General features: G+C 43.4%; 1 protein-coding gene across 2 annotated transcripts in view; it reads left to right on the top strand.

Annotated features, from left to right (window-relative positions):
• Positions 1 to 14,728, top strand: part of SPTLC3 (serine palmitoyltransferase long chain base subunit 3) — a 159,238-nt gene that overhangs the window by 108,788 nt on the left and 35,722 nt on the right. For both annotated transcript variants that reach the window (XM_003810576.6, XM_034947071.3), the window contains 2 exons: positions 994 to 1,213; positions 10,238 to 10,364. In XM_003810576.6, coding sequence (XP_003810624.1) covers positions 994 to 1,213; positions 10,238 to 10,364 — 347 coding nt within the window. The remainder of the gene's footprint in view (positions 1 to 993; positions 1,214 to 10,237; positions 10,365 to 14,728) is intronic.

Raw genomic sequence — 14,728 nt, forward strand, 5'->3', positions numbered from 1 at the left:
ATTTTATTTATTCATAGACTACATTTTTTTCCCTTTGTGCCGGAGGATGTACCAAAGCTTCCCAGGAGGATCTTTGTTAATTTAGAGCATTTCTGTCTCTGCCCTAGCATGGAAGGTTCTATCGTGTATCTGCCCCAGATCACAGGACTTGAAGTGCTTTTGCAACTTACAATATCATGAAAAATAAAACAGGGCTAAAACAAAAGAGTTCATCTACAGCAGTGGCCCTCTATGTGTGGTCCGCAACCATTGGTGGCAGCATCTCCTGGGAGCTTGGCAAAAATGCACATTCTCAGCCCACCCAATACCGACTGAATCAGAAACTCTGGGGTAGGAGTCTAGCAATCTGTGTTTTAACAAATCCTTCAGAGGATTCTGATGTTCACTCAACTTTCTGTTCCTCTACCCTAAAGGAACAGAAAGAGGAGGCACCTCAGTCTTTGACTTGAAGTGGGTATTGAACAAGAGGTCTCAAAGACTTCCTATTTTACTTTAATTAACACTATGATGTCTTAAATAAAGTTCTGTGTCTTTTTAATTCCCTCTTTTAATCTATGGCAATTCAAGCACCGAATTTAAGTCAAACAGACCTGGCCAAAAAGGCAATGCCAGGCTGATAAAGGGAATGACTATAGGGTAATTTAATCAATTCTAGCAGAATATCTAGAATCCAGAATGGTCAGTCTAGTTACACCAGTTGGCTTTACAAATAAATTGGATCAATAATGCAGTGAGCTGATTGTTTGCTTGGGAATTAGCTGAAACCAAAAGCACTTAAATCCACTGAATGTAAATTATTTTATCCAAGTAGCATAGAAATGCCCAAGTGGCCTTACAAGATTGAAAGGGTTGTCTCAGCCCAATAAAACATGCCTTCAGAACAAAGGAATGGCGTGTGTCAGGGAAGACTGTCTAGGATGTATTGATGGGGAAACTGACAGAGCTTCCCAGGAGGGTATTTGTTAGTTATGAGCATTTCTCCTTCTGCCCTAGCATGGAAGGTTCCATCGTGCATCTGCCCCAGATCATAGCTCTAAAGAAGAAATACAAGGCTTACCTCTACATAGATGAAGCTCACAGTATTGGGGCCGTGGGCCCAACCGGCCGGGGTGTCACGGAGTTCTTTGGACTAGACCCTCATGAAGTTGATGTGCTCATGGGCACATTCACCAAAAGCTTTGGAGCTTCAGGAGGTTACATAGCTGGAAGGAAGGTAAGAGAGGGCCTGCTTGTGTCTGTTTAAAACCTGAGCGCCCTGGGGATGCCGTGTGTAGGGCTTCTCTGAATTTCATGAAAGCTTCAATTCAGTTCACCACACCTCAGCTGATCACTCCAGCCTGGCTACAGTGGGTTCACAGCCAGATAAGGCCCAGAATATCGAGGAGCTCTCCCTCGAATAGTGAAGAGGAGCATGTGATGAGTGATCACACTATAATGAAATGGCAACACTGGCCGTGTACATAAGATGCAAAGTACCAGGGAGAGGAATAATTAACTCTGTTAAGTAGTATCTAGGACATGGTTTAGAATGAATATCCATCTGGTAGACAAATAATGGGGGGCCATATTTAACACACAGAGAGAATAATGTATACCAAGCCAGAAGTGATAAGGGATGTTCTGAAAACTATAAGCATTAAAAAACACAAAGAAGATAATAGCAACAGTAGGCAATGTTAGTTATTAGGGAGGCTGACCCTATGCTACAAGTTGTGGGTTTTAAGAGTTTTAATCAAAACAGTGGCAGGAATGTACTTTTAAGAAATATTCTCTGCAAAAAAAATTCTTTCCATAATGTTGCATACACCATAGGTCAAATCCTGCCATTCTCCAATATCTTATCAATATGCCTTAAAAATTCTGATCTGCTGGGATTAGACTGTTACGTGAGTGTTGGCCCTGTCATTCTAGTGCCAATATCACCAAGAGGTTTGTGAAAAAAAAACAATAAATACTTGAGAGAAATTTAAAAGGAGGGAAAGGAAAGGGACAAAGAAAATCCAATATTCAAACCTGGGTTTGAGAGATAAAGGAGCCAGTTATCTGACCAATGAGAGGATAGCCTTGTCCAAATTCTGACACCTATCTCAGACAAACCTACACCTGTCCCAAAGAACAGGTGTGACAGTGATGTTGGCTCAGCCTAGGATGCCACACCAGGCCCAAAACCAGTGCATGCAAGTGGTATCAACAAAAATCCCCACTTTCTTACCTATTGTGACGGACAGGAACAAGGGTTCAGACTTCTGGTAAACCAGTTAGACAAACCAAGAAGTGCAGCAGAAAACAGTCCTCTCATTGAAAGCTCATGATTTAAAACAACAGATTTAATTCTGGCCACTGGCCCTGCCATGAAATGCACAGATGCTTAAAATGTTCAGAGTTTTAAGTGGCCTTTACCCTTCAATAAGCACTGCTTTCTTTCGGGCTCAAAGCATTGTTTTTCATCCCCTCTTCACTGGCCTGTGGGAATCAGCTGGGTAATGCTAAAACCATTGGGAAAGCCCAGGATCTTACAAAATTCAGCTAAATCTGGTGAAAGGTTAAATGGTCCCTTCCTAGACTGTCGAAGCAGTAGGAGCAGAGGGTCTCAAATTTAGGAGCTCCCTGATCCTGGCTACATTGCTCTGTGAGCTTGTGGTTTTGTGATTACTTTAGCAGCAGTTCTGAACTACAAAATTTTTAACGAAGCATAACTCTACTTCCTGAACCAAAGGCACCTGAATAAACCGAAGCAAGCCAATTCTTGAAATGTTGTCAAATTTGGTGGATGTCACATTTTTCCCCCTAGAGTAGCTTCATTTGATACCCACTTTAAACAAAGGCTCGCGACTAGCAGAAGTAAAGACCAGTTCACCATGATTCTCTCTCATGCTCTCCATTCTGATGTCAGCTAGAGTATTTTTAAGATGTAGGCGTTCTTGTCCACACAATTTCTATTCATTTGGCATAGATGCTGAGCAATTGTGAAAATTACCATTATTTACATTCATCGGGATGCAGAAAAAGTATGTACATCTGTTCATTTTCTTCTCTCTTAAAATGCTCATTTTATGCATATTTGGATACAGAGGGTCGCATTGTTCATTCCCTCCCCACCCCCTCCTTTTTCCTCCCCACCCCCTCCTTTTTCCTCCCCACCCCTCGTTTTTCCTCCCCACCCCCTCCTTTTTCCTCCCCACCCCCTCGTTTTTCCTCCCCACCCCCTCGTTTTTCCTCCCCACCCCCTCGTTTTTCCTCCCCACCCCCTCGTTTTTCCTCCCCACCTTTCTCTGTCTTCTCTTCCCTTCATGTTACACTGCAGTGTCTAAATTTACCACTAGATGGCAGCAAGAATTAGAGCGTGTCTGGCAGAGATTAGTTAGCCTACGCTGAGATCTACTGCCCTAAAACAGCAAGATGCAAAACCTTGAAAACATAGGGGCTGTTTCCAAGACCTGGGCGGTGAGCAGGAGGGCATTTGAGAAAATGCATGTATCCCTGATGACTTAAAAATCAGTCAGATACACACCTGTGTGGAATGATTTTGGTCAGACTGTGATAAACCTGGGTAAACTGGCTTCCTTTCGGCTTAATGAGCCCATGATTTAATGGAACTCATGTATCTGTTCCTTTGTACCTTTAATTCTTTTTAATTATGTTAATTTTCATTATGTATAATTTCAAGTCAAACATATATTTTATTCCTATGAACTTAAGATAATTTTGTGAAGAATTTTTACTTGAGTCTGTTTAAATTATGCTTTAAATTAGGATTCGGCAAATACTAAAGATTTTTGTTTGAAAAAACTACTTCTACTAGTATGTTTCAATAATTAAGAGTACAGTTTTCAAACTCTGATAACTGTACTGTAAGACAGATAGATAGGTAGATAGATAGTTGATAGACAGATGAATAATCTCCCAGACCCTTTACCGTATATCTCAAATTCGGGGATTATTGCAAAATAGCTAGGATTCCAAACCAATGTATACAAAAGCAACAAAATTGAACATAAAAAAAGTTAAAGTACACACATTCAGACTTGCTGTTTTTCTGAAACTATGTATAATTTCAATTTCACTGTTCTCATAGGGTTCTCAGTAAACCCTGAAATTTGAAAATAATCAGTTAGCTCCAAAAATCTAGAAAAAAAGATAAAAACATCTGGCTCTTAACTCTCTTTTTAAATGATGTTAATATTGGTATAGAGGGGCCGCATTCCCAATAACAGTGTCTAGGAGGTTCTGGAAATCTTTATGGAATGGGTCAAGGTCAGAGCTTTATATATTAGCAACCAGATGAGACATGTAATGAAACATATTTGAAAACAAGGAGAAAAAAATGGTTTAGTATGACGATACTACCAGAGGAAACAGAGGTTTTGTTTTTATCTCAGAGCCTTTTCCTCACAAAGTGTCCTACAAATTCCCCTCTGCTAATTGGAGGTTGCTGCCAGGCTGTGATCCCCACTTTCCACCTCAAAGAAACTGCTAACAGTCTGTCCAGAGCCAGCAGAGTTTTACTGTTTTGCTCACTTTGGGTTTGGAGCCGCTATAGATGCACAGTGAACAGCCTAACATGGAGGAGTCTGTCCTTTCAAGACCTTCCTGATGAAATGCCAGATCACTACTTCTCTCCACCTGTCAGAGCTCCATGCCATGAATGGCTTCTTTGAAGGAAAGCCTAAGCTGATGGGACTAGGTTTCTTATTTTTATTCTTTCACATTTGTATTGATCCTGTTGCTGGGAAATGTGGTCAATGCCGAAGACCCCAAACTTTCCCCCAGGCAAGGATCTTGAGTCCACTTGCATGCCTGGTGCCGAACACTGGCTCCCACAGCCTCCACAGGCTGACCAGAGACTTGCAAATGAATGAAGCGATGGTAGCCCTTGTAACTGATAGGTGGCAGGGCTGGAATTCTGGAGAAGGGAACTGGGACAGGGCAGACAAATTTAGGGTGAGCATTAGCCCCAGAAGCCTGCATGCCAGCCAAAGCCAGGTCACTCTAAAAAGTGAGCTCTGCCCTGCATGCTAGGCCCTGGCTGTATTTAACATCCCTTTGAAGTAAGCAGGGGTCAGGGAGTGAGCTCTAAGATGTTTATTCTAAGAGTCTCCTGTCTGATTTCCTCCCAAAAGGCCACCCTTGCCCTTGAACTTCAGGCCTGTGTGTAGAGAAAACAATCAGGGTTTTGAACTTCCAGATGGACGTGGAAACCTCGATATGAGGAGACCTCTAACCCACCCTGAAGAAGACACGACCCAGACTCGCCTTGCAAAAGACCAAAGCCACCTCTTAACTCATGGCTCATAGCACCCAATGGGGGAACGAGAGGGGGAATTAGTAGCCAGGAATCAAGGCTCTCCCTGACACTCTCCAGAAGTTACTCAAAGAGCTCCATTTTTTGAACCACACAAGCAAATAAACTTCCATCCAGAAACTCAGACCCTGAGAGAAAGCGAACTCAGTACAAACAAAATAAAATTTTGGGCAAGATAGTCTTAACATTAAAAAGAACCAGTGCTGCACCGATGAGGTATTTATTCAAACTAAGAAGGCTGATGACCTTGACTTTAAAAAATGTCTCAATCTGTGAATTAGGGTTGGGGACATTGGGAAGAGCCCTTTTCAAGATCAAAGGAAGTTTTGTTTTACTTCCTTGTCTGATCTTTGTCAGTGATGGCCCCCAAGCTAAGAGACAATTGCTACACTTGTCCCTGAGAATGCAGTTGAGTAATACCCTATATGCTTTGAGGCCCCTGGCCATCTTTCCTCCATCTCTAAAACCCGTCTGTTTTCCATCAGACGGTCAATATTTAGCAGGCCACTACTAGGTATCCACCACTATGGATTTTAAAAGAAGTGTAAAGCTCCATCCCTGCTCTCAAGGAAGTTTCAGTCCCTTTTGGAGAAACAAGAGAGATAGACATGAAACATTTGGAGACCAATGTGACTCAATCTGTGATTTAGTACCATATAGATGAGTAGATCAGGAACTCCCCACCCGCTCCAAAAAGAGGAACAGTCTCTGGGTTAGGGAAAGCACCGCAGGGTAAGGAGAGTGGAATTGGGGTCTGTGTTCTCCTGGACCCCCTCACACCACACCAAGCTTACTCTTCTGGGGAGAAGTCTGGAGAAGTTGAGTGTGGCCTAAGGGTGGGGCTCTAGAGCCAGCTTCTTTAGGTCCAAATCCTTGTTCTACCACCTTTTGGGAATAATTGTGTAAACTTTTCTGTGATTCAGTTGTTCTGTCTATAAAATGGGAATTAAAACAGTACCTACCTTAAAGAGTTATTGTGAAATTTAAATGTATTAATGCATACAAAGTTCTTAAAATGGAACCTCAGGCCACCAGGGAATATCAGCTATGCTGTTAGCTTCTAGCCGTATTATCTCTTCAGGGTCATTCAACCTGTCATCAAGCCTGGGTACTCCCTTATTGAAAATGTCTCTCTTTTCCTTTCTTTTCACTCCTACTGCCACCCCTCCCCATAAGGATGGAGGAAGAGTTAGGCTGAAAATCCTTGGTTTGATGTATGGGTCTACCAATGTGTAGTCACACAACCTTAGAATGTAACCCTGTGCAAAATGAGAGTTGAAACAGAGACACTCCAAGAAGCTTTTATATTTTGGTCCCCTCCTCCCGCCCCATGCTCCCAGTTCTAAGAATCTTTCAATTGGCCATTGATTAACAATACTCGGCCAGGCATGGTGGCTCATGCCTGTAATCACAGCACTTTGGGAGGCCAAGGCCGGCGGATTACCAGAGGTCAGGAGTTCGAGACCAGCCTGGCCAACATGGTGAAACCCCATCTCTACTAAAAATACAAAAATTAGCCAGGAGTGGTGGCACACGCCTGTATTCCCAGCTACTCGGGAGGCTGAAGGAGGAGAATTGCTGGAGCCCAGGAGATGAAGGTTGCAGTGAGCCAAGGTCATGCCACTGCACTCCAGCCTGGCCGACAGAGCAAGACTCTGTCTAAAAAAAAAAAAAGTCACCAACTGCATCAGGTATTCACTGTTTCACTGTGTACCAGATGCTTTTCTAAGCACCCCGTATATGTATTCACCCATTTCATCCTCATAAACTCCGAGGTAAGTATTACTATGATCTAATTTTTCAAAGAAGCCAACTAAGGCACAGAGAGATTTAGTAACTGGCCCATGGTCCCACAGCAGTACGTGGCAAAGCCAGGATTTGAATCTAAGCTATTGGGCATCAGAGGCTGCACTGTAACTCCTGGGTTATATTCCCTCCATGGGGGACAGCTCCTCATCACCTTGTCTCAAAAGCACTGGCTTCTCCCTCTCTTCCCAATTGACACCTCCATTCTATGCCCATAAGATGCCATCTTTATTCCTAATTTTAGGACAGGCCCATGCCTTTTTGCTCCTCTGCATCTATCCAAATCTCCCCATCCCTCATGGCCAGATCACACCCTTGAAACACCTTGTCCCTGACACAAGTCCACGTAAGCCTCCATCATCCAATTCCCAGGACCCACCCACCCACTCCTCATTGGCTTCCCCAGCATCCTGTAGGGAAATATTCACTCTCAATAGAGAAAGGCAATCCCTGCTGCTGCTCCTCAGGAGCACGGAACATGCCACTGTGAAGGACAGCCCTGGCTGTGGCTACTCTGGCAAATGACTGCTGCTGTCTCTTTGAGGCGCCTCAGATACTCCAAAGTGAACTTTCCGGATACCCTGTGGCTGATGAATTCAGTCAGGCCAGCATCATGCACATACTCTTCAGATATGGGGAAAACCCACCCAGCTTTTTTCATGAGGCTCACCAAATAAAAGAATCATCAGAAACTTAATTTCATTTATATAAATGGATAATGGATGCCAGGGACTAGCCTTATGGTCCCTTTCTATCCTCCCTCCCCTCCTGGACTCCCACACACGTCTAGGACAGAGAAAGTTATTGGTATATACTTGCTGGAAGGAAAGATGGAAGGGGGGAGGGGGAGAAGAAAAGAGGAAAGAAGGAAGGAAGGGAGGAAGGGAAGAAGGGAGGGAGGAAGGAGGAAGGAAATACTTTGAAATACAGAGAAGGAACAGATTTAAATAAAGAATTTGAAATGAAAAGAGAGAGAAAGAGAGAGAGAGAACTAGAGTAGAAGGGAAGGGGAAGGAAGGAAGCTAGAAGGAAAGGAAGAAACAAAAAAACAAAAGGAATAGTTTGAAGTGAAGGAGAAGATGGAAAAAGGAAGTCATAGAAGAAGGATGGGTGAAAGGGGGGATTCAGAATGAAAGACATATTGAAGACAGCAGGAAGAACAGAACAGATCCCTTGGTTCCCCTCATGGACCAGGTAGAGTCATCACATCATTAATTTAACCTTCACCGACCACTGTAAGGCAGGCCACACACTGTGCTGAGGAAGAGAAACTGTGAATGTTGAAAATGCTTGTGAGCAACAATGCCCACACATACCTAAGAGAGATGGAAAAGTGATGGGCAGGGACCAGGCCCAGGCTCGGAAGTGGGAATGAATGTGACTAATGAAGGAGGGTGAGGAGGACAGGAACCTACCCCAAAGCAGAGGATCTCGATTCCCAAGAGCTCTTTCCAAATCACCTTCATGAGGAAGGAAGACATAGCGAAGACACCTGCCTAAGTGGGATTCTGAGCTGTGCCGTTATTCTAAAGAGAAGGCATCTGATCCTTTAAAGACCCCACTGCTGATGCAGAGGCCTGTCATCAGCCCATTAGCTTTTCTGCAGGACACTTTGAGAGTCCCAGGCTATGAGACACTGTATAGGTGGGATGATGGAGGGTCTCTGCCACCCAACTGAGCACCTGCAGATGCCAGCTCTGAGGCCCTCACCACTGCGGCATTAGATTACTGGAGCTTCTTAGGGCTTTCAGCAAGCTTACTTGGGACCTCATATTTGGCCTCAGGAGTCAGGCATACAGGTGAAAAATGGCTCCTACCACTGAAAACCAGCATTCTGGAGTGGCTCAGCATTCCAAAGAGTGTTACACAAAACACAAAATTCCAATAGTTCTCTGCTGCCAAAGGCATAACCAGAGTTTATCTGGTCCTAATATTCTGGTTTAATTTCCCACAAGCCTCTACTCAAACTGTCCTTTGCTGTCCTCCAAACACGCTGCCTCCATTCGTTTTTGCTGTGTAACAAACCACCCCCAAATCTGGTGTCTAAAAACACCACCATTTATTTAGCTTAAAATTCTGCCCATCAACAATGTGGGCTGGGCTCAGCTAAGGAGTTCTTTTGGTCTCATCTGGGCTTGCTTCTGTACAACAGTCCATTGTTGAGTCAGCAGGGCACTGCTTGGCCTGGGGTAGCTTCAGCTGGAATGGTCCTTCTCTGTTCCACATGGTTGTCATCCTCCAGCAAGCTAGCTCAGGCTTATTCACATAGCAGCCGGAGAGAGTTCTGAGAGGACAAAAGCACTCAAGGCATTTTGAGGCATAGACCCAGAATCACCACACCATCACCTCTGCCATATACTACCGAACAAAGAAAATCACAAGGCCAGCCCAGCTTAATCCGCCTTTTGACGGAAGCAACTGCAAAGTTGGATTGCAAAGATGCATGGGTACAGACAGTGAGAGAATTACAGCTATTTTTGTAAACACTACTATACATGCCTTCTGCTTTCTTGCTTCTGTTCCTTTGTTCAACTTCTCTCTTCTGCCACCCTCCCTCCACGTTTTCTTTTCCCCCTTAATTATCTTCATTCTTCAAGGCCTAATCATATCTCCTCATTGGAACCTTCTCTAACTACTTCAGCTAGAAGGACCCTCTCTCTTTCCTCTGCATCTTGCAGCCCTGTTGCATGTCCTAGTTTGCATGGACTGTGACTTATTCTACCATGCTTGTTCGTGGGCACAATCATGTGTAATATTCTCAAGGGCAAGGACCACATCCTGTATTCTCTGGGCACTGAACACAAAGTCAGTGCTCACACATAGTGGGTACTCAACAAATGCTTCAGGAATCACTTTTTCTTCACACATCTGGTTTTGCCTTAAAGTTCAACTCCAAACCTGCAGCATCCTGCTTTGCTGTAGATTCTAGGTTTTTGAGGGAGAGACTATGAAGGAAATAGAAAAAATAAATAGTTTGATGAAAACCATTGAAAGTTGGACCCCATTCATCTTTTGAGCATGAGATCAAATGTCTTTTGCTATGAGGATAGGGATGGGACTAGATGTAATTCCCACCACCAGTGTTGAGATTTATTTGCCTTCTTTTTGGGTTTCCCCTCTTTATTTAAGGACCTCGTGGATTATTTACGGGTTCACTCGCATAGTGCTGTTTATGCTTCATCCATGAGCCCACCGATAGCAGAGCAAATCATCAGATCACTAAAACTTATCATGGGACTGGATGGGACCACTCAAGGTAAGAGGATCTGCAGAGAGCACAGCTCCTGGACCTCTCTGTCTCCCTTCTGCCTCATTAATCTCCCCGCTTCTCAAATACACACCTTTATCTTATAGAACCCTATTTGTAAATCAAGCCATGTGATAAATGCACAAAACTGCTGTTAGCACACCATACAAAAACCCTTCGTTAAAGCAAAGAAAACTTTCTAATTTACCTCATTGTGAACAGCAAATTTCGATAATTTTATGTGATCAATTATGTTGAAATTAAGCAAATATTGTTTGTGTGCGTATGTGTGTGTGTGCACGTGCGCGTGCACATGTTTGCCTGCGCTTGCTTGGGGCTGTCACTTGTGTTTCCCTAAGACCAAAGTAGCCAATTTAATATCCAATTTTTCAATCCTTTTATTTTTTATAGCCAGAGGTTGGACAGTGGAAGGCCACCACTGGCCATTGAGGATATATAGACAAAACACACACAATAACCTTCCAGCCATTTCTTTGTCAGTGGGACCAGAGCTAAACTGTGCTACTTTGCTCAACCCAAATTAATCCTCTTTTTGAAAAATTGTTTCATAAAAGCCTCTTGGAACTCTCCCTCCATCTTGCAGAGATGGTTTATAGAGATTCTACCACATGTCACACACCAGAGGGGATACGGTGCTGAATAAGGCAGTTCTTGCTGCCAGGCAAACTGGTGAGCACATTTATGGAAGTAGCAATTTATCCTGGCCACTGGGCTGTACAATCTATGTGCCTCACCCCACCTCCCAGCTGACCTGAAGTCCTACATTGTTTAATGCAATGCTTCAAGCCTGCTATTTCAATAGAAGTATGGGGTACTCCATCAGTTTTCAATATTATTAAAGCAGCAGAATATTCACATACAAATTTTGCTAGAAGCCTACTATATAAAACAGATAAGAACAAGGCTGATCTAGTTAAAGTAGTGTCTTCACTTACCCCCATACTGATACCCCCTGGGGCCCTTCTACTGAGCCCTAGTGCTCCCCCCAAGACACTTGTTTGAAAGACAGGACTTTTTGTTTTTCACTAAAGCAGGGTAAAGGCCTGCAGGAGGATATTTTTTCCTCCATATGAAATGCGGTGATTGGCTGATCTCTAGGATCCCTTCCAGGCTTGCCTTTTCGGTGTTATGACTCTGCATCTTATTGGTTGGTCTTTGTGAAAAGAAAACAACAGTCCAGTCTAGGAAGCCCTTATGGTATGAGACTGAAGGTAGCTGCCTGAATCTGCTCCTGTGATACTATTCACTCGTATGTGGCCTTAGATGAGTGACTTATCTATTCAACCCTGAGCAATTTACTCAACTTCTCTGTACTTCAATACATCCAGTTATGAAGTGAGAAAAATAATATTTATGAGCCAAGGTTTTTGTGAGAAGTAGGCAAATTAATCTGTATAAAATATTTAACATTGTGTCTGGAGACAAGTATTAGTAAGCATTACATAATTGCTTGCTACTGTTATTTGCTGTTGTTTCTGAGGTGATCGACAAGTATTTGAAGCATTTCTCAGAGATGCTGTGGGAAGCATCCTTATGACAGAAGTGAAGTAGGACTAGATGTCCTCTAAGATCCTGGATTAGTCAGGATAAGGGAGGTTTTGCCACCATAACAAATAAACCCTGTAGATCTCAGTGGCTTAACAGAACCAAGGTATTTCTTGTTTGCATCACATCTAATACCAATCAGTCAACTCTCTACACAGTGCTTGTCCTTGAAGACAGTGACTCAGGCTGCTTTCACCTTAAGGGTTCATCATCTCAACACATGGCCCCCATGGTTACCAAGGTAAAAAGAAAGAGAGGGTCAGCCTAGAGGTGACTCTTATCACCTTGCTTACAATTATTGGCTAAAACTAGTCATATGGCCACACCCCTGAAAAGAGGTGGGGGTAAATTAAGGGATACAGACATTGGATAAACAGGTACCTTTTATTTTGGAGGGGGATGAGGTTCTTTTTTGTTTTTTGGGTTTTTTAAAATTTGAGACTGAGTCTTGCTCTGTCACCCAGGCTGAAGGGCAGTGACGTGATCTTGGCTCACTACAACCTTCACCTCCCAGACTCAAGTGATTCTCCTGCCTTAGCCTCCTGAGTAGTCAGGACTACAGGTGTGCACCAACAGGCATGCACCACCATGCCCAGCTAATTTTTTTTTTTTTTGGAGACAGAGTTTCGCTCTTGTCACCCAGGCTGGAGTACAATGGTGCGATCTCAGCTCACTGCAACCTCCGCCTCCTGGGTTCAAGCAATACTCCTGCCTCAGCCTCCCGAGTAGCTGGGATTACAGGTGTCCCCCACCATGCCTGGCTATTTTTGTATTTTTAGTAGAGATGGGGTCTTGCCAGGTTGGTCTCAAACTCCTGACCTCAGGTGATCTGCCTGCCTCGGCCTCCCAAAGCACTGGGATTACAGGCACGAGCCACCACACCTGGCCAATTTTTGTATTTGTAGTCGAGACGGGGTTTCACCACGTTAGCCATGCTGGTCGGGAACACCTGGCCTCAGGTGATTTGCCCACCCCAGGCTCCTAAAGTGCTGGGATTACAGGCGTGAGCCACTGTGCCTGTCTTAAACAGGTATCTTTTAACCTTTTAACATTGAAGCGAGATAGAGTGGCATCTTTTCCTCCACAAGCTTTCTGCTGTATGAAAAACTGTTCTGGAACTACTGGCTTCCCACAAAGCCATATTAATTCTCTTCTTAAACTTCAAGTGTTTCTTAATGGAAAATCAATTATTTGAGATTTAAGCAAAAATGCAAGTTAAGTGAACTGTCTCAGAATGACTAGAATTATTCTTTGGTCTTGTTTTAAAGACAAGTGACTAGGAAAAAGTTATTCTAGAAATTAGCTTGTGTCTCAACAAAAATTTTCACTCATTTCCGGGGTCCTTTGGTCTATATGTCATCCGAATCAGTTGCTTTACATGTATGCAACTTTGCAATCATGTCCTTCCCTCCTCCGATTGGTTCATCACAGACAAAACTTGCTCTATTGATCTGATCACAGTGGAAGATCTGCAGAAAGATTACATTAAAGACATGAGCATTTGCTCCTCAGTAATCATCTGCCATCAATTTTTCTTCCCCTGAGGTAGTAGATATTTCCCTTGCTTCTCTCTCTTAGCCTTATACCTAAAGAATTCTTTGGTTACTTTTTTAACCTCAGTTTTAAAGCTTCTCACTTTACTCCTCTTGTCATCTTAAGAGAGAAAAAAAAAAACAGAGAATGCTATGTGTATGGTCTGGTTTTTCTAGAGGCAAAATAGGAGAATGAGGGAGAAATATAGGACAGTTTATTTTCAAAGAAACAAAGGAAAGTAGAAGAAAAAGAAAATTGACAGAATTATCAGCCAAGTTTCCGGTAGTTCTGCCTGACACATCTTTTGAAGCAGTGAAAGTCACACAGTGAATGATCACACTGGCCTCATTTGCAACAATGGCTGCTTTAAATCAAATGAGCAGGACAGGTTAAGAATATTGCATTAGCTCACCCCTTTCTTCAGAGATAGACTCACTCTCAGGGTAAAGTTGCCCAGAGCTCAAAGGATGCACTGTTTCATGCAAGAGCTGCCTTACAGGATCTGAGAAAGAGGAGCCGGGCTCTGAGCCTTCATCTTCAGCCCACTCCACTACAACTGTGATTGGAGTCTTTCAAGGCTTTGTTTCAGGTTGAGTTTGGGGAGCAGTTGGCCAGATCTGTTCCTTGATGAATGTCTTCACTTTAATCTGCAATGCAAAGCCATACGCTTCAAAGAAAGGCAAGCTACAGGAATAAGGTCAGTGTTCCTTTGATGCCAAGGTTCAAAGATGAAATAGCAGTCCCAGTGAAATGACAATGTTTATGCACAAACAGCCACCTTCACTCTGCAGCCAGGCTGCTTGTGGAGTTAACGCACACAGGCTGAGGGGCTGCAGGCCGTGCGTGCATTCCATATGCACCAAGACCGTTTTAATCTCCTGGTCTGTCACTCTGAGCAGTGCAGTGAGCCCAAAAGTGGAGATTTTATTTCTCCATCCTAATGGATGTTGGGTGGTCTTCCAGCCAAGCCAATGTTGTAAGCCCCTTAAGGGCAAGAAATGTGTCTTGAATTATTCTGGTGTTCCTCTGAGTGTCAAACTCAGTGCTCAGCTTAATAAATATGTCATGACTCAACTTCCCTCTTGCCAGCCTGCTCCATTTCAGGTCAATGTTTATGCTAAATAAGATTATGAGGATGTTTATCTCATAGGACTGGGAGCTGGGAATTGGTTCCACACCAGTTGTGGCAGCGGAAGGGATCACTCAGTGATTGAAGTTACTTTTGGAAAGGTCTAGAAAGATCGCAGCTCAGTCGTTTTCTTATCTAGACATAG

Source organism: Pan paniscus, chromosome 21 (genome assembly GCF_029289425.2).
Source record: "Pan paniscus chromosome 21, NHGRI_mPanPan1-v2.0_pri, whole genome shotgun sequence".
Lineage (NCBI taxonomy): Eukaryota > Metazoa > Chordata > Mammalia > Primates > Hominidae > Pan > Pan paniscus.